This window comes from Elephantulus edwardii, unplaced genomic scaffold (genome assembly GCF_000299155.1).
Source record: "Elephantulus edwardii isolate Elephantulus edwardi_28Jun2011 unplaced genomic scaffold, EleEdw1.0 scaffold00006, whole genome shotgun sequence".
NCBI lineage: Eukaryota > Metazoa > Chordata > Mammalia > Macroscelidea > Macroscelididae > Elephantulus > Elephantulus edwardii.
Window position 1 is genome coordinate 6953820 of NW_006399756.1, and position 25708 is coordinate 6979527.

The 25708-nt window shown below is 40.1% G+C and overlaps 1 protein-coding gene across 1 annotated transcript in view; it reads left to right on the forward strand.

Moving 5' to 3' along the window:
* The window catches only part of METTL10 (methyltransferase like 10), a 62559-nt gene that overhangs the window by 25724 nt on the left and 11127 nt on the right, over window positions 1-25708 (forward strand). Inside the window, exons 6-7 of the mRNA XM_006880136.1 lie at window positions 3219-3326; window positions 8089-8305. Coding sequence (XP_006880198.1) covers window positions 3219-3326; window positions 8089-8305 — 325 coding nt within the window. The remainder of the gene's footprint in view (window positions 1-3218; window positions 3327-8088; window positions 8306-25708) is intronic.

The following is a 25708-nucleotide window of genomic DNA, read 5'->3' on the forward strand; positions in this document are numbered from 1 at the left end:
CCAGGCTATAGTCTTTGCAGTTATGTGCTATGCATCGGAGAGTTGGACAGTGAATAGGGATGACAGAAAGAGAATTGATGCCTTTGAGCTGTGGTACTGGAGAAGAGTGTTGCATATACCATGGACAACTAGGAGAACAAACAGGTTTGTCCTGGAGAGGGTAAAGCCGGAATGCTCCATGGAGTCAAGGATTCTGAAGCTTTGTCTGACATATTTTGGGCATGTTGCAAGGAGGGACTGGCCCTTGGAGAGGGACATCATGCTTGGGAGAGTGGAGGGACGGCGCAGGAGAGGAAGACCCTTAATGAGATGGATCGATTCTGTGAGTGGAGTGGTGGGAATGAATGTGTTTGAGACAGCGAGGTTGGCACGGATAGAACAGTGTTTAGGGCTCTTGTACCATAGGGTCGCTATGAGCTGCAAATGACTCGATGGCACATAACAACAACAGCAACAACATATAATTTTAGATTAGTAGAGTTTTTCTTCATTGTGTTCTGGCTCCCACTTTTCATAATTTCCTGTCAGTTGTCCTTTGGAAGTGTGTGTCCCTCAGTGCCCACACTTGTCCCCCTAATCCCTGGGTAGTTTTGAACTTCATGTTTGTCGCTGGTTTAGGTATGCAGGCCTATCCTGTGGCGTACACAGCCATAGTTAAATGTAGTGCTTCTTGATTCTGTGTCCTAGAGCTCTTTGACAGTGTCAGGTACCCTTCACTTGTTGAAAGTTTGCTTTTATGAAAAGACTTACATTAGTACCTATTTTCACTAAGCTAAAAGAAAGCTGAAGAGGATTTTTGCTTTTACAAATAATGGCAAAAATTGAAACTAGCCTTGATCTTTTGTTTTTCAGTAAGTCATTATAAGAGATAGCTCACACTTCAGGACTGGGGACTGGCTTTGCCATGTTCCCTCTCTGAAAACTACTCTACGCATCTGAGCTTCAAGCCACCATACCTTTTGAATGGTGTCTGTGAACACTGTACTTTACGGCTGTGCTAGATTTTATGCATTGTTTGAGATTCTGTAAGTTACTGAGTGTGGCAATGCTCAAAAACTTTCCCCATGTACAGGAATGGTACTGCTTCGTGGCTAAATTTGCCAGTTTGAATTAGTTTTGTTTTCTCTTCTAATCGCAGTTCCTCATTTCCTCGGATTTCTAATACATAAATATGCTGTTGTTGTTGATTGCCTTCGAGCAAGGCTCATAGGAACCCTATGAACAAAAGGCCTGAAGCCTTTCTGTATCTAATGACCTTAATCAAAGTTCATGGAGTTTCTGGAGGCATGTTGTTTAGGAAGTGGATGCCATACCTTCTTCCAAAATGCGCGCGCGCACACCCCCCCCCCCCCCCCCCCCCCCCAATCTGTTACTCTGTTCCTTATTATACTTTTCACATTCCTCTTGTTTTTAAATTTCCGTCCTTTTGTCATTGTACACTTAACTGGGATGTTTTATTTTGACCTTTATTCAGACTCACTATTTCTTTTTGTGGTTATTTTTGCTGTTTCTGCTGTGCTATTAAGCTTGTCCCTTGATTTTCTTAATAATTGTTTGTTTCTATTCTCTAACTTTTTCTTTTTTTTTGCCTAGAATTGTTTGGGGTTTTTTTGTTCAATTCTGTTATTAATTTGACTTTTTATGAGCGTGTTTAGTTCTCCAAATTGTCACTTATTTCAGTTGTTTTAATTTCTATTCTTGATAATTCCTCTATTTTGTTCTCCTGCGAATCTTTTCTGTTGTTAATTTTCTTCTTTGAGTTTTGACTATTTACTGCTTATTTTTATGGAGGGCCAGAAGTTGAATATGAAAGTGTTGGGAAAAGTGTGTGTTTCAAAATGATTGTTGTAGAGACTTTCGTCATGTACTAGAAGAATAAACAGGAATGGGAGAAAAGGGAACTAGGAACAGTCAGATGAGAGAGCCCTTGTGAGTCTTAACAGAGAAGGGATTGAGGGGAAAGAAAAATGAGCTGAAGAAAAATGAACATCCGGAAGAAGAGAGGAAGACAGCTGCGTGGACAGGAAGTTGGGATTTAAAGAGATCTTACCATTTTAAAGAGAAAGAATTCAAAGTAAAGCCTTATGAAGTGAAATTAATATAACCATTTGTGAGCGTAGATTAGGAATCAGTCACGTGGGATGGAAAAATCTAGGTGAGTCTTCATGGGAAATGGGGTACTAAGTTAAATTTTCAAAGAATCAACCATTCAGTAAATGGTGAAGAGAAGAAAGGGGCTTTGAAGATGTCTGGTAATTTATACCTTTTTTAGTTCTTCCACTTTAAAATTCCTTTTTGGGCTAATTGGTCTGAAAATGATCAGCATTGTGGGAGAAGTGGTGGGGTGAGCCACCATGCTGCTGTCACAGGCTGTGCAGACTGACTGGGGTCCCGCAGCCAGTGAACAGTTGGAGTCCTTGCTGTTTTGTGTCAAAACCCTTAAGTCAAGTGAGCTTTCTGTAACCTTTTGGGGATGTGAGACCTGCCAAGCCTACCTCAAAGGTGTTTTGTAATGATTTAATGAAGTATTTACAAAACCAAAAACCCAGTGTTGACTGACAGCGACCGTGCTGAATCCTCTATGCCCGCCCTGCTCTCCTCCTCCCAGGCTTTCTAAGGCTAGGATCTTTATCAGACAGCCACATCTTTCTCCCTCAGTTTCTGATGAGCAGTAACCAGAAGCCTTTTAGAAGGATGGCACTTCAACCATCATACCACCAAGATTCGGAAAAAAACCCCAAAAAGATGCTAGTCAAGTAACTGTTGGAGAAGTACATTATTTATGATTACACTAAAGAAAACAAATTATCTAGAACTTAGTATGGGGGGGTGTGTGCATGCATATATATGTATATACATGGTTCAGTCATATAATTTATGTTAAGTAAAATTGATGACAAGTTCATGTGTGAATTCATCACCTGCATCAGAATTTGGTGCTGCGTTTTTCTGCCTAAGCGCTTGTGGCTGCATTTTCCATATCATTGAGAAAATGAAGTTTCTTTTGAAAAAGGAATCAAAGCAAATGAATTGCCACATTATGTAAATTTTGTTTTCTGTTTTGCTGTTGGAAAAAATTTGAACCTTGTAGATGTTGGCTATTATGTCATTTGATTGAGAGCAAAAATAAAGATCCAAACCCTAAAGGATTCTTATAATTGATAGACAAAAAATATATTAAAAATTTACTTAAACTAAGATTGTTTTTCTTTCTCTAGGCAAAATTTGGTTTCTCTAATATTACGGGAATTGATTACTGTCCTTCTGCAATACAGCTTTCTGGACGCATTATTGAGAAAGAAGGTTTATCCAACATTCACTTGAAGGTAAATTTCTGTTGTTACTACTTTATTTTTAAATGAGAATTTTAAAGTTTAAGTGTTCTTCGAGTATATTAATTACTGGATTCTTTTGAACTCCTATCAGTAAGGATTATTCGCAAATAACCCAAACTGAAACATTTTAAGTAATGGTGGTTGACTTGAGAAGAAGTGAATTCCTTTCTGGGCCTGAGTGTGTGCTCTGTACTCCCTCCTTTTCCTTACTTCTTCCCCCACCTTCTCCCTCCTTTGCTGTCTTCCTGCTTCTCTTTTTTCCTCATTTCCTTTCTCTCTCCTCTTTTTTCTCCTTCTGTTGCCACTCACTCTCTCAGTGTGGAAGCACACACAGATAGTACTTAACTATGGATTAACCACATGAAAAAGTTTTTAAGGCATCAAGTGGTATGATGCCACCAGAGATTTGTTTATTTTTGTGTCCTAATACCTCCCATGGGAACTCTGGTGGTCTTGGGAGCTGTGCTGCCACCCCAAAAGGTGGCATGTTTCTGGTGGTTGAGTCCCCCAGTGGACTCTGCAAGAGAAAGATGGGCAGTCTCCTCTCATGCTATTTACAGCCCCTGACAACCTGCTCGAGGGTCAGCTATAAGCTGGTTCCCACTCAGCCCCTGTGAGAGAGAGAATAGCTGTTATTCACAGGGTTTGCCATGAGTCATGGTTAATGTGATGACCCTAACAACAACAGCAACAAAAGCACTATCTGTGAGCTTTGGTGGTTTAGTGCATACAGGGTTGAATCCAAAACTTCGCAGTTCAAATCTACCAACCATTGCCTGGGAGAAAGGTGGGACAGTCTCCTGTAAAAATTTGTGACCTTAGAATCATGATGGAGGGTCACTAAGAATTAGAATTGACTTGGTGGCACTACTGGATCTCTGAAGAGAGGCCTGAACTTGTATTAGTTCAAGCCTCCGCTTTTTTTTTTTAAATAAAGGCCTGTACTCTTAACTTTCAAATCATGTCAAAACCATTATTCTTCTACACTTTAACTGGGATGCTCAGTAGTCTTTCCATTTAATCAGTCCACAGGAGACCTGGTTTCTCCTCAGTGGCACTGCCGTTCACTCCACAAAAGCCTGGAGCCATACTTGGTTCTTCTTTTCTTGAAATCCTAGATTCAGTTCTGTTGGAGTTCTTTTTCAGTTGTGATTAAGTATAAATACAGCAAAACATTTGCCATTTCAACAGACTTCCCATGTCCAGTTCAGGGGCATTGAATATGTTCTTCAGCTTGTTCAGCCAGATGTTCTCTCTCCCTTCCCACGGTGCCCTTCTGTTGGTTCTCGCTTTAGCGCACAATGGAAACGTGAACGTTCCTTCATGTTTCTGCTGCTGCCTCCCGTGCCCAAGCCACTCTTAACTCTCACATTATTTCTTATCTAGAGTATTACAGTATCGTTTTCGTTGATCTGCCTGTTTCTTCTCGGCCTCCTCTTATTGTCCATTTTCGCTGGGCAGCCAGAACCAAGCCTTTGAAGTGGAACTCAGATTTTGTTCTGTCCGTGTTCTTAGTTCTCCACTGCATGATTCCTTTCCTGAGGCACTCAGAATAGACACAGCCTTCCAGATTCAGTGTCCTTTCTCCCACCTACCCTGGCTACATTGTCCTTTCTGTTCCCACTTCTCCTCTATTTATCCAGTCTAGAATATCCAGGGCCTGTATTTTAACTTAACTCATTCATCAGCAGAGAACTGCCAGAAGTCCAGGCTGGGTTAGGAAGGGGTCGTGGTACAGTGATATTGTAGCTGATGTTAGATGGATCTTAGCTGAAAGCAGGGAGTACCAGAAGAACGTCTATCTGTGTTTCATTGATTATGCAAAGGCGTTTGACTGTGTGGATCATAACAAACTGTGGCTGACTCGGAGAAGAATGGGAATCCCAGAACATTTAATCGTTCTAATGCGAAACCTATACTCGGACTAAGAGGCAGTAGTCAGAACAGAGCAGGGTAGCACTGCATGGTTCAAAATTGGGAAAGGTGTACGCCAGGGATGTGTCCTATCTCCATACCTTTTCAACCTGTATACAGAGCAGATTATCCAAGAGGCTGGGCTCTATGAGGAGAAGTGTGGCGTCAGGATTGGTGGAAGATTTATTAACAATCTGCATTATGCAGATGACACAACCCTGCTTGCTGAAACTGAGGACGACCTCATGAACTTGCTGCAGAGGGTCAAGGACTGCATCTTTCAATATGGACTGAGTCTCAATGTCAAGAAGACAAAGATTCTCACCACTGGACCAATTGGTAGCATCAGGATGGATGGCGAAGAGATTGAGATTGTTCGCAGCTTCAGTTTGCTCGGCTCCACGGTCAACACTTTTTGCACCAGCAGCCAGGAAATCAAAAAGCGTATCGCGATGGGAAAGTCTGCTGTTAGGGACCTCTCTAAACTACTGAAGAGCAACGGTGTCTCTCTGGAGACTAAGGTGCTCCTGATACAGGCTATGGTCTTTGTAATCACTTTTTATGCATCAGAGAGTTGGACAATGACTAAGGAGGATAGAAGGAGAATTGATGTCTTTGAGCTGTGGTGCTGGAGATGAGTATTGAATGTACCCTGGACTGCCAAGAAAACAAACAGATTCAACCTGGCGAGGGTTAAACCAGGCTACTCCTTGGAGGCAAGGATTCTGGGGCTTTGTCTGATATATTTTGGACATGTTGTAAGGAGAGACAGGTCCTTGGAGAGGGACATCATGCTTGGTAGGGTGGAGGGACAGCACAGGAGGGAAAGACCTTCAGTGAGGTGGGTTTATTCAATGACTGGGGTACTCGGGATGGGTGTGTCGGAGTCAGTGCGATTGGCACAGGATAGAGCAGGGTTTAGGGCTGTTGTACATAGGGTCGCTATGAGTCGCAAATGACTCGATGGCACATAACAACAACAACAACAACATTCTTATTAATATTCAGTTTGCTATTAAAATACTGCCTTCTTTCCCCATCTTTTTACTTCTCTAGAAACCACCCATCTCACTCTCTTGTATGTATCTTTTCTAATTAAACTATCTTTGCTTTCCCCCTCAAAACACCCCCCCTTCCTTAGACCTTACCTAAATATTTCTTTTTTCTTCACCTCTTAAAAATGTCTTTAATTTTTTATTATACTAATTTACTTAGAAAATTCAAATATATTGTTTTTCAGACCAGATTCTCTGAATTTCCCTCACCCCCTCATCAAATTGTACAACCCCAAGATTAATCCCCCCACATCCTCATCCCTCTGCTTCCACCCTCCCCCCTGAATCCTCATACTCATTCTATAATAATGGTTTTAGGTAATACCTAAATATTTCTTAACACATTTCCTAAGTATTTTTCTTCTTGTTAGTCTTTCTCCTTATTTTCTTCATCACACTGTATTTGAAATGATTTGTTGAGCTTGTTATTGTCTGTTTCTCTGTTTATAGGCTATAAGGTGTATTTTCACCTGAGGACTTTTCTGTTGGGTTTGCTCTTGCTCCTGTTAGGTGTATGGAGTCAGCTCTGACTCAAGTGAGCAATGCTGTGGCAAATGAAACACTGCCCATTCCTGTGCTGTCCGGCCATCATTGCTGTGTTGAGCCCATTACTGTGTCAGTCCAGCTTATTGAGAGTTCCTTACAGTCTTATGTTTCAGTGCTGGGAAGCACCTTCTGTGAGGAGCGCTCAGGAAGTGCTTGTTGGATAATGAGCTGAGTGCTTGTTGAATAAATGAGGACTTCTATACGAGTGTTTAGGATGACGTAGCTGCTTCAATGGTCTTCTGTGTGGCTGTTTTGTTATTTTCCTTCAAATATAATACTGTGGCTAAAAAGAGGGAGGAAACTATTTTCAAATGTAAATAAACATAAAACTAAAATTTTTAAGTCAAATAAGGTATTTAGATTATATACTGTTTTGGGAGCTCTGGTGGCAAGAAGCTGCATTGCAAACCGGAATACATATTCAAGGCCACCAGTTGCTCTGTGGGAGAGGAATGGCAATCTCCTCCCATGCAGTTAACTGCCTCTGAACACCCGCTTGAGGATAAGCTGTGAGTAAGTTCCAGCTCCACGGTGCTGGACAACAACATCACTATGGGTCACAGAGTCAAAGTTCATGCTATTTTAAAGTTATGTCATTGCAGCTGAGCACTTACATAATTTCTTAAGCTTTCTGCCAGTCATTCATTAGTGACTTTGGAAGCTTCTGAGTTAAGGCAAAAGAACTTTTGACTTACTGTGTTAATTGTTATTCCTAAAATTCGTATTAAAAGCTCAAAGTCTTCTTTCAAATGGCTTGTTGGAGTTGCAGATACATTGTGTCATTTTGAAGAATATACCAGCTGCTCTCCTTTTGGACAGCAGTCACCTTTGCACATGCTTGCCTGTGATCTCCACATGAGCTCCTTGCTGGGCGGCACACCTGGCTTTGATTTGTTTCCAGACTTGAAGTTTGGAATGTCTGTGGGGCACTGTCAGTTTTTCTTCCCAGTGTGTGCTTTAATGATTTTGAATCACATAAAAATTAGCTGTGAGTTTGAAAATGCGTGTATTATATGTAAAGTCTCATTGTAATTCCTGTGTCCTCATATACTTAATAAAATAATTTTTTAAAAAAAAGTTGCATTGGTTTCCTATCAAAGTTCATATGCATTGTGTTTCACACTCGTTCACATTGTATTTCATACAATCACTCTTCTAATTTTTTTAGAGATTATCCTTTAAATATGTTAACAGTTATGCGTTAATTGTTCTCACATAGATACTGTTTTCTAATACAGGTAGAAGACTTTCTGAATCTTTCCACACAACTGTCTGGATTTCATATTTGCATTGACAAAGGCACTTTTGATGCCATAAGCCTTAGTCCTGACAATGCAGTTGAGAAGAGGAAGCAGTATGTGAAATCTCTCTCCAGGGTATTGAAAGTCAAAGGCTTTTTTCTAATAACTTCATGTAATTGGACCAAGGAAGAGTTGCTAAATGAATTCAGTGAAGGTAAATGGCTGTATGTATGTTGTTTAAATGTGTGTTTACCTTCAGGTTTAATGCACTGAAATAGTCCTTTTCTTTTTTCCTTTGAATTACAGTGCTTCTCTTTCTGTTTTCTCTTTGCGTCTCTATTAATGGCTTTGGTAGAACACTTCACTGTATAGACAGTGCACCAAGGAATAACATTGATTGAGATCCAGAGTCATCTTCACATTTCCCCAAAAAAATCATTGCAGTAAATTACTAACATTTATAAGCCTGCAAAAACGTAGCTCTTAATTTAAGCTGTAAATCCCATTCCTGTTAATGTTGATTCCAGCCTTAGTGACCGGTAGGGTAGGAAAGAACTGCTCCACCAGCTTTAGACAGAGGTGGTCTTGATGACATGACTGCTGCGCCTTTACCTGCACAAGTGCTGGGAGGAGCAGACCACCATCCTTTTTGCTTGGCAGCTGAGTGCTTAACCTGTGCCACCAGGGCTCCTCAGGTAAGCGATGCAGTCTATTTAGAGAATAAAAAAAACAAACCCACAACATATATTGTGCTTTTAACTGTAGCATACTGATTTACTGGCACATCAGTAATAATACTAGTTTGTTGTTGTTGTTGTGTACCATAGAGTCAGAACCGACCCATAGCTAACCCTCCAGCGGGTTTTCAGAGGCAGTTAATTGCACGGAGGAGGTTGCCCATCCTTCTCCCACAGAGCAGCTGGTGGCCTCCAACCATGTGCCTTCGGAATTGTCGCGCATTTTCTTGTCATCAGGCCACAGAGCTTTCTCATAATACTAGTGAAAGTTTTTTAAAAAAGACTTATGAGAAGAGTTTTCTTTTTAGAACTAACTTACATTTTGCTTGTTTGTTTTGGGGATTTAGGATTTGCCTTTTGTACTCTTCCAACGCTGGTAGCTTTGGGAATTTGATCTATGAAGAGTTGAGCTGCTGACCCAAGGTCACACCTGTCTGGTATTTGAATCCACAGTGGGAAGGTGGACAGTGTCGTCCTGTGCAGTTTACAGCCTCCAAAACCCAGTGCAGGGTCAGCTATGGTGGGTTGGCTGCAGCTCAGTGGCATTGAGTTAGAGCTCTTGTTCTCATTGTATCCAGGGCAATTATTTTGAATGCAGTACAGAAACATGTAGAGTCCTGGTACTAAAAGTCTCAGATTTATGAGGTTTCAAAGAATTATAGCTATTTTTTGGTGTGGAGAGAGAAGGAGAGGAAGTGTATTTTATCATTAATAATATATACCACGTACAATGTTGCTATGTGTAGTTTGCTAATGTTACCATTCTCAAAGACGTTTCTAACTCCCCAAGACAAAATTTATAAAAATACTAATAATCGGGAGCTCTGGTGGCCTAGTGGCAAGAAGCTGCACTGCAATCCCAGAGGTGCATGGTTCAAATCCACCAGGTGCTTTGCTGGAGAAGGAGGGACAATCTCCTCCTGTACCAGTCAGATCTGATTTGACGGTAGCACGCACAAAAAAAATAAAAAAAACAATAACAGTAACAATAATAATAATAATATACTAATAATTGAAAGCCAATAATAATGTCACTTAAAAGAAAATATTGAGTTTACTTCAGAACTGACTTAATGCAGAGCCCCAAGTTAGGGACTCCTGGAAAAATGTCACATGTCAATTCTAAAAGAATTCTGAAAGATTTTCATTACAAGGTAGGATCTCTTTTGTTGTTCCATAGCAAAATACAATTAATATTTTGTCTGCTAAATGGGAATGTTGTGAGAACTAAACATCCGTAATCTATAGACAAAATGTTTTGAATTCTTTGGAAGACTGACTGTTCTGTGCCTGCTTTCAAGAGTATTTTCTACCACTTAATTTATTTCCTATGTAGACTTTTTTGGGAAAGTCTGTACTTCTTTCCTTTTTTTCTCCTAGAACCTTTCATTAAAAAGGAGTTCTTTTTAATGTGACTGAGTGACAGTTTCAAAGCATTAGTTTTCCTTTGAGTGATTTATCTGTGCTTTGCTTTAGGATGATCTCTAGAATCCAGTTGCTTATTTCCAATACTTCTGCCCCTCTTCTGCCGTCAGAGCTTTACATTTGGGCAAATGCTGCTCTTCTGCCTTTGGCAATTGTTACTCTTAGGAGGCCTCCTTGGTTACTTACCTGATAGACTGATTTAGTGTTTGGCAGAAAGTTGAGCCTGGGGGTGGGAGTGGTGAATATTGTTCACCAAGTTCAAAGGTGGCTAAGCGCCATTGTTTTTGGGTTCTGACAGTTTACATCAGACGAATAATACAGCATTTTTATGTTTTTGAGTTTTATTTTAGGTTCCCCCACTCTCTCCAGGGTCTTACACTGATTGCTTTACAACAGGCAGCACTTTGATCAGAGGTGATTTTGTTCTTCCGCTGTCCAGGCTGTGGAAGGAGGCTCCAGGGAGCTATTTGTCCTCTGGACTCATTGTCTTACCATGGTTTTGCTTTATTTTTCTTTATTCTAGACAGGCAGTCTTTTTCACATTACTATTTTTGTTTTCAGTGACATTAGAAGTTTTTATTATAGTAAGATACATAAAAACTGTTTCTTTTTAGAAATTCTTCTATATTTGAGTGAAAGTTTACAAACCTTATGATTTTTATGTAAACATATGTAGTTTGTTTTTTAGCACTAATCGTTGTTAAGTGACATTGAGTCAAGTACGACTCATAGCAGCCCTGTGAGCCAAGGATCTGATTCCTGTTCTGCAGCTACCATCATTTAGCTAATGTTCATAGAGTTTCCAGAGGCATGTTGTTTAGGAAGATGATGCCAGTCCTGCCTCCAATCCTCTCTTAATCTAGAAGCATTACCAAACCTGTCCATCATGGGGAGCATTTATTACAGTTGATAAGTACAAGTAATTAATTACAATATCTGATTAACCTTATTGTCTTTCCTTTCACCCACGTTATCTGCTTATTTTTACTCCCTTCTTGCTCCTCATTCTGGCATCCATTAAAATGTGTGAGTGTGTGTGTTTTTGTGTGAAGTCTGTGACATGTTTATCATGTCTTGTGCAAATATCACCTTTTTAAAATTTTTTTTTTTTTAAAGAGTGGGAATAATTTTTAGGACTTCAGAGCATTATTGTTGTTGTTGTTGTTATGTGTTGTAGAGTCACTTGCAACTCATTGCAACCCTTTGTCCAACAGCTCCGATCTCAGCTTTATCCTGAGCCAATCTTACCATCTCTGACACACACCTACACTCACTACCCCGGTCACTGAGTCAATCCATCTCATCGAGAGTGTAAATAATATGTACTAACTGGTTGGTTAAATTTTGAAGCTTAATTGTCACAACTAGTGGGAGATGAATTTGCTCGGTAGGGTAGTTCATTATATACTGTTAGGTTTTAGTGTGTTATTGTTTACCGCATGCACCTTTGTTTTCTCTTTGGTAACAAGGGAACAGGCAGTAGAAGGGAGAACTTAACATATGCTGTTTTATGTACTGTCAGTGGCTTTCCCAATAAAGTGAAACTCAAGTGTTTGGGGCCTGAAACATGAGCCCCTGGCTTCATTACTTTAGCCTCTGGAAAACCAGAATTATATGTGATTTGTTATCTTTTATTTCATGCCATTAATTTTATTATCTTCCATGTTAAATTTATTTTTTCTGGAACTTTTGTGGACACATATTAATCATCTTTCCTTCTTCCTGAAGCCTGACAGTTTTAATAAATGTTCCAAGGTACACTGTAGGGCAAGTTCCTTTCCTGGTTTTGAAATACAGGTGTTCTCTTTTACCCCTGGAACTAGACAAAAACATGTTTGTCTGTTTTTGGTAATGAGGAACAGACTTTAGCCGGTTATACCCAAAGCAAGACCACTGTTGTCGACTCTATTAAGAGGCAGAGAGACTGGAAAGGGCAGGATCGAACTGCCCCACTAGGTTTCTAAGTTTTTAGAGAACCAGATAGCCATCTCATTGTCCTGTGGAGGGACTGGTTCACACAGACCAGCTTTCCATCACTTTACGCCCTGTGCTGCTTTAAACTGGTGAAGTACTTAAAGAGGTGTCTGTGTCTGACATCTGGTAAGTAAAACTCTAACTTAGGGTCAGTTCTAGAATGTACTTCAGAACTTAAATAAGCAAAATACTACAACAGGAAACGTTGAAGAAATGATGTTTTAGGCATGAACTCCTAGAGGTGATGCAGGACGATGGGGACACACGTAGCTACACAGTGCTGCAGCAGGATGTCTGTCTGGTTTACAAGGGGCACCAGCTTTCGTGTTTGTTCTTGCACCACCTAAAGCTTGCTTGAGTCTTTTAAGGTTCCTTGTGTCTTCTCCCATTTAGAACAAGTAAGACATAAATCTAATGTCATGCACCTTGCCTTTTCCCTTGCTGGCTGTGATTATAAAACATTTGGTCTTTTCTAAAAAATTTTTTTCTTTTTTCACCTCATTGCTGACCCTGCCCCAAAACATTTGGTCTTTGCCATGCATTTTGGTAAGGATTCCTTGAATCAATTACCAAACCCTAGAATATTTTCATGTGATGTTCAAGAGACTTCTATTGCAGCTAGTCCAGATTCAGAGTGAAAAAAACCAAGCCTTCAGAAAAATACCGGTTGCCTTCCAGAATAATCATGTGTATTAAAATGATTTTTTTTTGCTTATACACTACAATTACTGTTAATATTTTGAAATGTTATCAAAATATGATGACATAATTAATTCTGTGGGTTTGGTCCAGGTTGTTAAAAATTTAGTAGACCTGGAAAAGTTACATAAACAGCTTCATTTTTATCTTGGAAATGTTGGTTATAAAATATTTGAAATGTGTGTAAAAGTCTACAAGACAATACGAATGTGTCACTGTGTGTCTACCTCTGTGATTTGATTAGCCAGCATTTAAGTGCATCGTGCTACTTTGAAGGCGTTTTGGTAATTCTTTAGGGAAACATTTTCTTATGCTCAATTTTGTCAATATTTAATTATTTGTTTAAGATTTGGTAAATTTTCATTAAGAATATAAATTAGAAAAAAAGAATATAAACTAGACTATATAATGAAAGTATACAAGAACAGTAATACCCATCTAAATATTTTCTTTCTGTTTATAAGAATTGTTTGACCATAAGGCATTGAAAAAGAAAATGCAGAATTATTTCTCTCCCTCAGGGTGAAGTCTCTCTCAGGGAGGAGTGATAGGGAATGGCAAAGGATACACTGACAAAGAAGATTAATCAGAACTGGCTTTGACAAGCACTGTGGCATTTGGACAAGAACAAACTGGGAGGAGGGTAGAGAGAATAGTGCAACAATGAATGAGTGGAAGCCCAAAATCTCTGTAAATGTTTATGGAAATTAATAAAATATAATTACAGGAAAAAAAAAATTATTTCTCTCCCTGTCCTACCCCAGATTAATACTCCTTTATCATAGGAAATTCATACTCCTTTATTAGGGAAGTCTGTATTTAACATAACATTTTAGTGAGTAACTTTCCAGTTTTATTTATTTTTAAAATTGTTTGTTTTACTTTTATAGCATAGGCAAATACTCCATTGAGTTATTTTGATCCTTTAAAAAATTACTGTGGATTAGTTAGGGTCACTGTAATTTGTAACTGCACAGAAACTGAGAATCCTGTGCAGGTAGCTTGTCCAGATTCTCTTCCCTACTAGTACAGCTGGGCTACAGTCTAGACTTTTCATTCTAAGTTCATTTTTTAAAAACCGTACTTTGCTGCTTTGGAAGTTTTAGTTCTTTGTCCTTCTATATTTGTCTGTCACCTTAACTCATGTTATGTCTATTTCATTTTTATTATGTGGCTTAGGTCAAAGTTTATGACTGTGTCTTGACCTTTGGTTACAAATTCATTTTTATTTGCAAGTCACTTAGCTGCTTTGTATACTTGTTCTTATATAGCTGTGAGCTGTAGCTTGAATTAGCACCTAGCAGTCAGCAGTTCAGAAAATGCCTCGCCCTTGCTGAGAAGCTCAGGGCAGATGGCTGCCTCCTACAGCAGGGCAGTGAAGTAAGTGGTAGGAAGTGCCGAGGTGAAGGGATAGTAAACAGGAAGTGGAGGAAAGGGGGCTGCACGGAAAGCTGCTTTTCTGTTTTATTTGTACCATGTTCACTTTCATACTTTTTTCGTTATCCCTGTATGTCATATAGCTCTCTCTCTTTCTTAGTAAAAAAAGGCTGTGAAATGAAAAGTAGTTACTAGTTGGGGTTTGGTTTTATAAAACATTTGAAAGTACATTGTTCATTTAAACATCCCTAAGCTGTGGAGTCAGTCCCTAATAAAAATCTTTTTATTTTGTCTGACAGGATTTGAACTTTATGAAGAACTGCCAACACCCAAGTTCAGCTTTGGTGGCAGATCTGGAAACAGCGTAGCAGCATTGGTTTTCCAAAAATCCTGAGGCTTCTCCTTGGGCAAATTGAGTTAGCGTTTTAAAGCAGCTGCACGTGCCAGTAAGCCTGTCACAGACAATCAGTGCAGATAATGTCTTAGTAAGTACTCAGGATACACCTCGTGTGGAGTGGCTGTAAAGGGACGGAAAACAGGATAAGCGTGGAAGTGGGGCGATTGGAGAGATTATGGAAGATCATTTTTAATGGAATTTTGTATCCGAAATGTAGATATTTTTCTTTGATCTAAAAAATTTGTAATTGTTGAATAGTTAAAGATTTTAAAACAGTAAATGAATTTACAGAAAGCATGTAGTCTTGGTTTTTATGCCTTCATGGAGTTGAAGAGAGTTATTTGTAAAGACTTGACCAAACAAGAGTTAGCACTGACTGCTGTTACTTTGGTGGTTCAAACTCCCCAGTTGTTCTTCAATAGAAAGATATAGCAGTCAACTTCTGCTTTTGCCATAATCCAGCCTTTTCGTTGTTGTTGTTGTTGTGTACCATTGAATCAGATCCGACTGGCACAGGAGAAGATTGCCCCTACTCCAGCAGAGCATCTGGTGCATTCGAACCATGTGCCTTTGGGATTGCAGCACAACTTCTTGCCACTAGGCCACCAGGGCTTCCTCGATCCAGCCTTTTATACCTTGTGGGGTAGTTAGGCTCTGTTCTGGAGTGTTGCTGTCAGTTAGAATCAACTTAAGGGCAGGGTATTTGGCCAAGCAAACTGTTTTGTTGTTTTGTATCATCAAGTCGCTTGTGACTCATAGTGGTGCTGTGCACAACAGCTCTGAACCCTGCCCTCTCTTGAGCCAATCTCAGTGTCTCTGGCATACTTACCTCCATTACCCTAGTTACTGTGTCAGTCCTTCTGATCTGGACCCTTCGTCTCCTGTGCTGTCCTTCTACCCTTCTAAGCATGATACCCTTCTCTAAGGACAGTCCATCTGGGCCACATACCTGAAGTATGTGAGTCAGAGCTTCAAAGTACTTAACTAACTCCAAGGAGCAACTTGATTTCACTCTCTCTAGGACTGTTAGTTCTATTGGCAGTCCATGGTATATTCAATATTCTTTTCCAGAACCGCAGCTCAAAGGTGTTGATTCTTCTTCTATTGTCATTGTTCAGCTCTTTGATGCATAGCAAGTAATTGTGCAGACAGTGGCCTGGATCAGATACACCTTAGTCTTCAGACTGACATTGTTGCTCTTTAGCATGCAGGAGAGGTCTCTGACATCAGAATTTCCTCATGTAATTCTTCTTTTGATTTCCTGACTGCTGGTAGTAAGAGTATTGATTGTGGAACTGAGTAATGAAACACACAGAGACATTCCTCTAGTACTCTCTACTTTGAGCCAAAATCTATCTGACTTTGCTGCAGCCTCTTCTGTGGGTTGAAGCTCAATATCAGGAAACAAAGATTCTCACCACTGGCCAATTGGCAGCTTCATTCATGATGAATTTGAGAAGAGATTGAAATTGTTTATAACTTCAGGTTACTTGGTTCCACAATCAACACTCTTGGCACCAGCAGTCAGGAAATCAAAAGACTAATTGTATTGGGAAAGTCTACTGTCACGGACCTCTCTAGAGTACTGAAGAGCAATGATGTCATTCTCGAGATTAAGGTGTACCTGATCCAAGCCATGGTCTTCACAATTACTTGCTGTGCATTCGAGAACTGGAAAATACCTAAGGGTGATAGAAGAAGGATGCCTCTGAGTTGTGGTGCTGGAGAACAGTGTTGAACAGACTGTGGACAGCTAGGAGAACAGATCTGTCCTGGAGAGGATAAAACTAGGCTGCTCCCTGGAGACAAAGATTTTGAAATTCTGTCTCCCATACTATGGGCTTGTGGCCAGGAAGGACCGACCAGTCCTTGGAGAGGGACATCATACTTGGAACGGTGGAGGGACAGCACAGGTGTGGAAGACCCAGGATGAGATGGATTGACTGAGTGACTGGAGAAATGGGATTAAGTGTGTTGGTGATGATGAGATTGGCTCAAGGTAGGGCAGGGTTCAGAGCTAATGTACAGTGAGTCTCTCTGAGTTGCAGGTGACTTGATGGCACATAACTATAACAACATCACTAATATCACACACAAGCAAAATCCTGCTGACTGGAACAAAACGTTAACAGAAAACTACCGGAGGGGGATCTCTGGTGGCCTAGTGCCAAGAAGCTGCACTGCAGTCCCAGAGGAACGCGGTTCAAATCCACCAGATGCTCTGCCGGAGAAGGAGGCGCAATATCCTCCTGTACCAGTCAGATCTGATTTGACGGTACATGCACACAAAATAATAAAAAAAAATTAAAAAAGAAAAAAAAGAAACTACTGTAGGGTCAGAATAATACAAAACATCTTGCTTAGTGTTGCATTGTGGTGGTTATTGGTTGCCGTCGAGTTGAGCACAACTCATGGCGATCCTGTGAACAAAAGACTTTCTATAACTGTCGACATATATCAAAGTTCATAGTTTCCAGAGGCATGTTGTTGAAGAAGTGGGCGAAACATCATTGGAAGTATTATTTTGGATTAAATATTGGTGATGGTTATTTTTAAATTGTTTAACATTTGGGAAAACTCTTTGACCTTCAAGTATGAATTAAGCAAAACCAGAGGAATATATACTTGATAAAAAATATTTACTAAACCCATATTGGGTGACTGATGGTCTTCTGTGCACTGTGAGGAAAGATCAGGACCTAGACGGAAGGAGGCCTAGCAGGTAACTGCTCTGTGCCAATGTGATGTTAGCAAAGAGTAGTGTTTGCTGTCAACTCAAAAATAATGTGGGGCACTGAACACTAATGAGTGAAGACCTGATGAGCTGGGCATGACAGTAAGGACATCTACATGAAGAGAACAAAGACTTATCACAAAGACAGGAGAAAGAAAGGACTAAAATGGGTAACAGAAGAGACTGAAAATGACAATAGAACATTGAGAAGCCAAAACAAAGGGAAGAGATGCAGAAGTGTAAGGGATGAAGATAAAATGTCAAAGGACAGCTTGAGAAGACCAAGCGGAATACCACAGCAGAATGTGCAAAGGGCTGGAATGGAAACAGAAAAAAGAATTCACCTGGCATTTCTCAGGCGGAGAGAACTGAAAAGCAGTTCAAGCCTTGAGTTGCAGTAATGAGATTCTGTGGACAAAATAGTGAATGATCCAGGAACACAGAGTCACTGTAACAAAAAGAATTGGGTTACAGTGTGATCAAGAGCCATTCACAATGCAGTTCAAGCTACCCTACAGGCATTAGCAAATAGTAAGGGAGGCAGGAATCCATGCGATACCAGTTAACATATTTCAGCTGATGGGGACCGGCCCTGCTTGTGCTTACCAGTGTATGCCAGGAAATTTGGAGGACAGCTGCCTGGACAACTCCTCATTTGTTCCTATTCCCAAGATAGGTCCAATAGAGTGTGGAAATGTTTTAGCAATATCACACGCAAGCAGAATATTGTTGATCATCCAAAAATGACTAGAACAATACATTAACAGAAAACTTCCAGAAGTTCAGTCTGGGTTTAGAAGAGGTGTATCATTGTTGATGTCAGATGGATCCTGGCTGAAAGCAGACAGTATCAGAAGACTGTCTTATTTGTGTTTTACTGATTATGCAAAGGTATTTGAATATGTGAATCACAACAAATTATGGCTGACATGGAGAAGAATGGGAATCCCAGAAGACTTAATTGTGCTCATGAGAGACATGCCTAGACTAAGAAGCTGTTCTGGGAACAGAGCAAGCGGAACACAGCATGGTTTAAAATTAAGAAAGATATGCTCCATATCTGTTCTTTCTCCATATCTATTCAGTTTGTATGCTGAGCAAATAATTCAGAAAGCTGAACATAAATCTTAAGTCTGTTAATGGAACTGTTACTGGAACTTAACACTACATGTTGTTGTTAGAAGAATGTGGCATTAGGATCAAGGAAAGGCTCATCAGCAACCTTGCTTGCTGAAAGTGAGGGTGACTTGAAGATCAAAAATTATAGCCTTCAATGTACATTACATCTCAGCATCAAGAAGATAAAAAATCTCACCACAGCTTCATGATGGAGAAAAGACTGAAACTGTCAACAATTTCATCTTACTTGGTCAATCAACACCTTTGGTACCAGTAATCAGGACAACAAGAAGTCCAGTAGCATTGGGAAAGGATGCTGTCAGGCACTTATTTGATTAACTGAGGATGAATGATGTCATTTTTTTCTTTCTTTTTTTTAGTGATGTAATTTTTAAAGACTAAGGTGCGCTTGATTCAGGCCATGATCTTTTTCACTTGCAATGCGTCTGGGAGTAGGATGACAGGAGAATAACTGATGCCTTTGAGCTGTGCTGTTGGAGGAGAGCTGAATGTCCCATGGTCTCTGCCAGTAGAACAAGTTTTGGAGAAAGTTCAGCCAGATTGTCCCTTGGAGACAAGGGTGGTGAAACTTCATCTCATATACTACGGCTTGTGGTTAGGGGAGGGCATTCCTTGCAGAGAGATATGCTTAGAACGGTGGAGGGCCAATGAAAGAGAGGAAGACCTCTAATGAGATGCAACAACACAGTGACAGCAGCAGAGGACTCCAGTATGTCAGAACTGATGAGGACGGCACCGGACAGGAAGGGGCTCAGATGTGTTCATAAGATCACGGTGAGTCGTCCTGGACTAGGTAGCAGTAACAACAACAAGTAATGTTAAGTTCCAGTAACAGTTCCATTAACAGACTTAGATTTATGTAATCTTGACTTTTGCGTATCATGTTGAGATTAGTATTACTTACTCCTGTTCTACCTGTAGAAGAAGTCACTCCAGAAGATCATACAGTGGGTTTAGGATTGAATGAGGGTGTTTATTTGGGTCTGTTTGACTTTGAAACCTGTAGCATATTTTGCCTCCCATATGCTATGGTATGTATAGCTCAGTTGAGACTGGTGCCTAGACCATTTGATTAGAGAAATGGAGGCTTTGCTAGTGACAGTGTTGATGTGTCAGCCAACTCAGTTTGTTTTTTCTTTAATTAATATCCTTGTTATTCGTATACCCAACTCAGTTTCTTCTTGTTCTACATGACTCTTCTTCACCTTTTCCCTACTTGTCTTAAAATACTTACTTCCCTGGGGAGAAAAAAAAAACCAAAAAACTTCCCTGGACCAGAAAATGAAGAGCTGACTTTTGCCATTCTCTGTGAAAGGATGGTGAGCCCTCGGATAGCTGAGAACAGAGATGCTGGAATGAGGCATAATTAGCCATAAAAGCAGTTTGTTAACATTTTATGGTTAGGTTTGTTAATACTTAAGCCTCCTTGCATTTGGCTTAGTATTGGGATCATAATACGACCTTTTTATTGTGTGTGTGTGTGTGTGTGTGTGTGTGTGTACTGTCAAATAGAATCTGACTGGTATAGGAGGAGATTGCCCCTCCTTCTCCAACAGACCATCTGGTGGATCTCTGGGATTGTAGTGCAGCAATATGACCTTTTTAAAGAAGTGCCAAACTTTTTTATTGTTTGCAGCTCTTTAGGCCTGTTGAGTTCTGTGAGTAAACTAACAGGTTCTGATTGTTTGGCACCCGTTACCCCGGGGATGAGTGAGTCTAGCATCACGCTGTTTTCCTTTCCCTTCCCTCCTTTCTCCCTCTCTCCATCCCTCCCTTCTTTCTTCCCTTTCTTCTTGCTTTTGGAGATGGGGCAGGGATTTTTTTATACAGCCCAGTAATGACTTACCTTTAAGATTCCTATTTGCTTCTGCAAAACAGTTCAAGATAGAATGCATTTACATGAACTCTCACCAGAAAAGAAGTTTTTTAAAAAAGCATGTTTTTGTTATAGAAAAAGCACAAGTTACTTAAAAATAATCTGCAATTTAAATTTTTAAAAACTATTGATTTTTCAAATTAGGCTAGAGCTCTTGAAACTGTGTAAACAGTTTTCTGATTGATTGAAGTCTAATCTTTGTTGTTTTTTCTCATTGCTGTTCTGTGATTTTCTTTTAAAACTTCTGTATGACTAGGCAGGGACCCTGGGTGTGAGTCACAGACAATGTGGAATGGGTTTTTGATGAAAAGTGTCTTCCTTGAGTCAGTCTTGTGGAAGTCTGTTAGTTCCATTTGTAAAATTAAAACTTTTTTCTGTTAGGTTGCTTTTTTTTCTTTTCTTTTTAAATCAGGGAGCTATTAATAAGGTGAAGAAAAGGTCCTTGGCTGTCCATGACCAGCTTGATCCCGCTGATCTCCAGCCTGGTTAGGCTGCAGTCCAAACAAATGGAAGGTCCAGAATGCTAACAAGAAATTAATATTTACAGGTAAAAGCAAGCTTTTAGAAACTGTGCCAGTCAATGCCTCTAGGTTACTGGAACACCATATAAACATATTGTTACTAAATTTAAAATTGTTAAATCCTGTGCATATGTTGATAACTGTGAAATAAATGATGTATTTATAAGAGGACACAGTCATTTTGGTAGTAAATACAGTTTTCTGTGGATAAGAAGTTGGAATCGTAACTTTATTTCATCAAAAGACACTCTTATTTTGAGGAAACTTGTTTGAAATGCAAACGAGATTTCTCTGAAGCCTGCGCTGAATTGTTGCTTTTCATTGTGATGTTACTGCTGTGTAACAGGCCACTTCTGTGTGTAGGAAGTGTGTGTGCTAGGCCAAAGGGACTAATGCCTGAATAGGTGGGTTACAGTAATTAACAAATAGTTTCCAGGACATTTTGTTTCAAGTCAGGTGCACAAAGTAGAGTTGCTTTTAGGGGCTGGGACTTAGGCGTCTGAGACTCAGAGCTTATCTTATACTTCATAGCCTGACCAACTCTGTTAGTGTGCTAGAATCAGAACTACTAAATACATTTCACTGTGCTGGGATCGGTACAGATTCTCCCTCAGAGATTTTTTTCCCCTTTCCCGTTGTAGGAACAGAATTTGTCTTCATTTGTGACATGTACGCAATCTTTGATTTACTGTCAGGGTAGAAGGGAGTGAACCACCTTTCCCTCTTTGTGTGGATAGTGCAAGTCATCTCACTAATTTTTTCATTTCTGTGATCCTAGAATACATTCCCTTCTCCTGATCTTAATTGGCACTCATCCAGAGTATGTAAAAACACTTTTTTTTTTGTTAAAAACACTAACTTTTAAGAAACTAATACTAATATTTTCATATAGTAGTTGTGTGTGTGTGAGAGAGAGAGTGTGTGTGTGTGTGTGTGTGTGTGCGCGCGCGCGCGCGTGTACGTATGTGTACTGTCAAATCGGATCTGAGTAGTACAGGAGGAGATTGTCCCTCCTTCTCCAGCAGAGCATCTGGTGGATTTGAACTGTGCACGTCTGGGATTGCAGTACAGTTTCTTACCACTAGGCTACCAGAGCTCCCTTTTCATATAATCTAGAAACAATTTTTCTTAAATTAGTATTCAGAGATCTAGAGGGCCCCGTCCTATGTCAAGTTTTTAAATTTGTCTTATTTCATATACTTACATGTATTCTATCTTATTATCTGTAATTAAAATATATGCAAAGGTGAAAAGCTAGTTGGTGTCCATGCTAGCCTTCAGCTGTGGGGAAGCCTGGCTTTGGTCTTTTGTTGCTGGCTCCATAGCCTAAGAATGAGTGTTCCAGGACCAAGCTTTTTGTTGAAAGCAAGAGACCAAGAGTCTTCTAGTCCACAGCCGTCGCTGTTAAGCTAATTGAGGGAGATGTTAGTGTGCTCAGAGAGGAATATTGTGTAGCCCATTTTCCTGGAAGTTAACTGTCTGTGATCAAGGTGACGTGATTGTAGGAATGGGCAGTGTGGCAGGTGAAGGGATAGTTACAGCGTGGGGACAAACTGAGGACGTTCCAACTTCTCTCTCTGTGAGGTAGGAAACTGGGAGGCCCAGACAAGGAGGAGGAGCCTTTGAGCATGTTTTATTAACAGTTAAGGGAAGAAAATGAATGCTAATTTATTCTTCATACACACTATGCAAAAAAAAAAAAAAGAATAGTTTGAGGTTCTTTGGTCAGTTGATGGATTCCTACGTTAGGGGCATAGAAATGAAACTCAGCATTAAGCAGACAAATGCCTAGGCCCAGAGGCTATATAAATGCTGAATAAAACCAGGTCCACAATGGAACTGTGAAAAGCCAAGGGTAAGAAGCCTAATGAAGGATTGAATATGACCTTCGCAAAATCCCTGGAGTGTTGTTGAAAGATCCTTCATTTCCCGCGTAGTTGTCACGATGGTCTCCAGGAACCAGGAGAGAGCGTGAGCAGTGCTGGCTGCACACACTGCATTAGGTGCTCATCAGAAGGGCTTCTCGAACTGAACTCTGAGCTGTCGTCACGGGAGTGTAGGCCCAGGAAAGCCACATTTAAAAAAAAAAAGTAATCCCTAAGACAGGAATAGATCAACACCTTGCCTTTTGTGTTTGGTTGTTTTGTTGTTGTTTTTGGGGGGGGGGGGTTTGGAGTAGAACTTCAGAAAAGGGGATATCAGGGCTGGCACTTTTGTCATGCTGATAACATTGGAAGGAAGACTGAACAACCACTGTGCCTTCAAATATTTGCAAATTGCTTTCCTAGCTTATTAGGGGAAGGCATGAAAAAAAATCCCCAAATCTGCAATTCTAAGAGTTTCATCCTGAAGAAATGATAAACCCATCCATCTTCTTTTATAAATGTGTATGGTTACTTTTCATCAGGAAAAGTTTAATATTTTAGTGAGTGATCTTTGTTGTACACATTATTTGGAATCATTGTAAAAAAATGTGACTCTAATGTATTTGTTTTTTCAAGTACCTAATTATTTATGCATAAACCAGCAATTAGCATCTTATCAGAGGACTTAGAAATATGAAAATACCTTGGTTGAATAAGTTGACTATGAACAGTATTACTTTTAACTTATGAAGAAATAAAGCAATTTGTGATTATCAGTGATGATGGTAGAATTGAAGCCAGTGGGAGCTTCTAGTTCCTTGGTTCTGCTGGCATTGCCGCAACCCTGCCGCTGGTCCTGCCCCTTCAGGTCTACAGAGGAAGGGGATGGTCCAGAGGCTGAAGGACTCAGAGATTGGGTGGGTGCTGCTAATTCATGTTTCCCTCCTTGTTCCTTCTGTAATAGGAAATGTCTGTCCTTTGTCCACATCTCATTTTAGTGCATCTTGATTTTAAAAAAACCCTCTCAAAAACCACTTGGATAAAAAAAATGTTAGGGTGATTCCCATGCACGGAAGGGGCCAAGGGTATGAGATGGAGTGGAGAGAACAAAGCACAATTTACATTTCTCTTCAGATCTTTGTGGTCCAGCATCTCTGCTGGACTCGGGTTCTGGTCATGAGGCAAAGGTAGATGCACTGAGCTTGAGAAGGTTCTCCTTGTAGGCCCTCAGCAAGAAGCCTGATTGGAGTTTGGACAGGGAAAAGCATACTGTGGTGCTTATTCAGACTGGGTGGCAATGCATAAAGGGGGGGAACCTCAACTTGGGAGTGAAAACTGCGCATGTTTAGAAAAGTCAAACAAACCATTTGCATTTCAGTGCGACTGCTTTCATGCTGAGTATTTGAATAAGTATCTGTGTTGGTTTTGAGAACTAGCCGTAAGTCAGGCACCCAAGTCTAAGTTGTTTCTGCCTACATAAACTGTCCTCCACCTGGGACGGAGAGAGCCAGAGGTGTCCATCATTGAGAATACAGTTGATTCTCTATAGGACAGAGTTCATATGGCTCTGTGGTTGGAAGTGCTAATTGTTGTGGTTATTATTTAACTAACAAATAATTAACTGGATTGAGCTAAGATGGGAGTGCTGCATACTCAATGTCTAGGGAACAAGCCTTGCTTTTTCCTGACAAGTTTGTTCATCTACTGAGTTGAGTTGAAGTTTCCTCTTCAAAGCTAAGGTGGAGAGGTTTTATAATCACAAGTAAGGGAGATAATTTTACTAGTAAGTGCATTTAATAAAAAGATAGAATTTCAAATTATTTATGAACTTGAAATTGCATTTATTTTGTTTAATTTTGAAATAGTTGGTAATTTAAAAATATTCAGACATAGCATAAAATATTAAAGGGAAATGATTTTTTAATTTTTTTTATTTTTTGTGTGTGTACCGTCAAATCGGATCTGACTGTTACAGGAGGAAATTTCCACTCCTTCTCTAGCAGAGCATCTGGTGGACAAACCGCATACCTCTGGGATTGCAGTGCAGCTTCTTGCCACTAAGCCACCAGACTTCCCTGGAAATGGTAATTTTAAATATGAAGTTTTGGAAAAAATTAAATTATCAGACCGACAAAAGCCACTTTTCTCCCTGGGCTTTAGGTTTTCTCTGTCAAACAAGGGCCTGTAGATCAGAGTAGAACTACCTGGTAGACTTTCGAAGCCATAAACTTTACTGAATGACAAGACCACGTCTTTGTCCCAAGGAGTCACTGATGGGTTCGAACTGCTGACCGAGGAGCCACATGTGTCCCTGTTGTGACGCTAGTGCTGCTTCCTTTATTTATGAGGAAGCCACACCCAACCCACAACAGTGGAGTTGATTGAGCTCATGACATCCTGCCCTCAGGTGTCTGAGTCTGTAAATCTTAACAGGAAAAGCCTGCCATGTGGAATGGCTGGTGGCTTCAAATGGTTAGCAGGTAAACCTGTAACACGTCATAGCCACACCTCATAGCTCTTCGGTCGTCTGTAACTCACTCTGCTTTTGAGTGGGGTCTGGCCACAGCCACGCTCCACTGTGTTTCTGAGACTGAATCTTAACAGGAGGAGACTTAAAATCTTTCTCCCATGGAGCTGTTGGTGGACTCGAACTGCTTGCTGTGTGCGCCCTTTTGTTAGCAGTGCACATGCTGTGGACAGTGTCACCAGAGTGCTTTCCTTCATATACAGGGAATTTACTCGATACCACTTGTTAGGCAACTTTATGGTTCTTCCAAACCAATGTATGTAATAGTGTGTTTGTGAAGTAGATGTGCACATGATAAAACATTTAAAATTATTAAATATTTTTTCACCTGGAAATTTTTTGTGT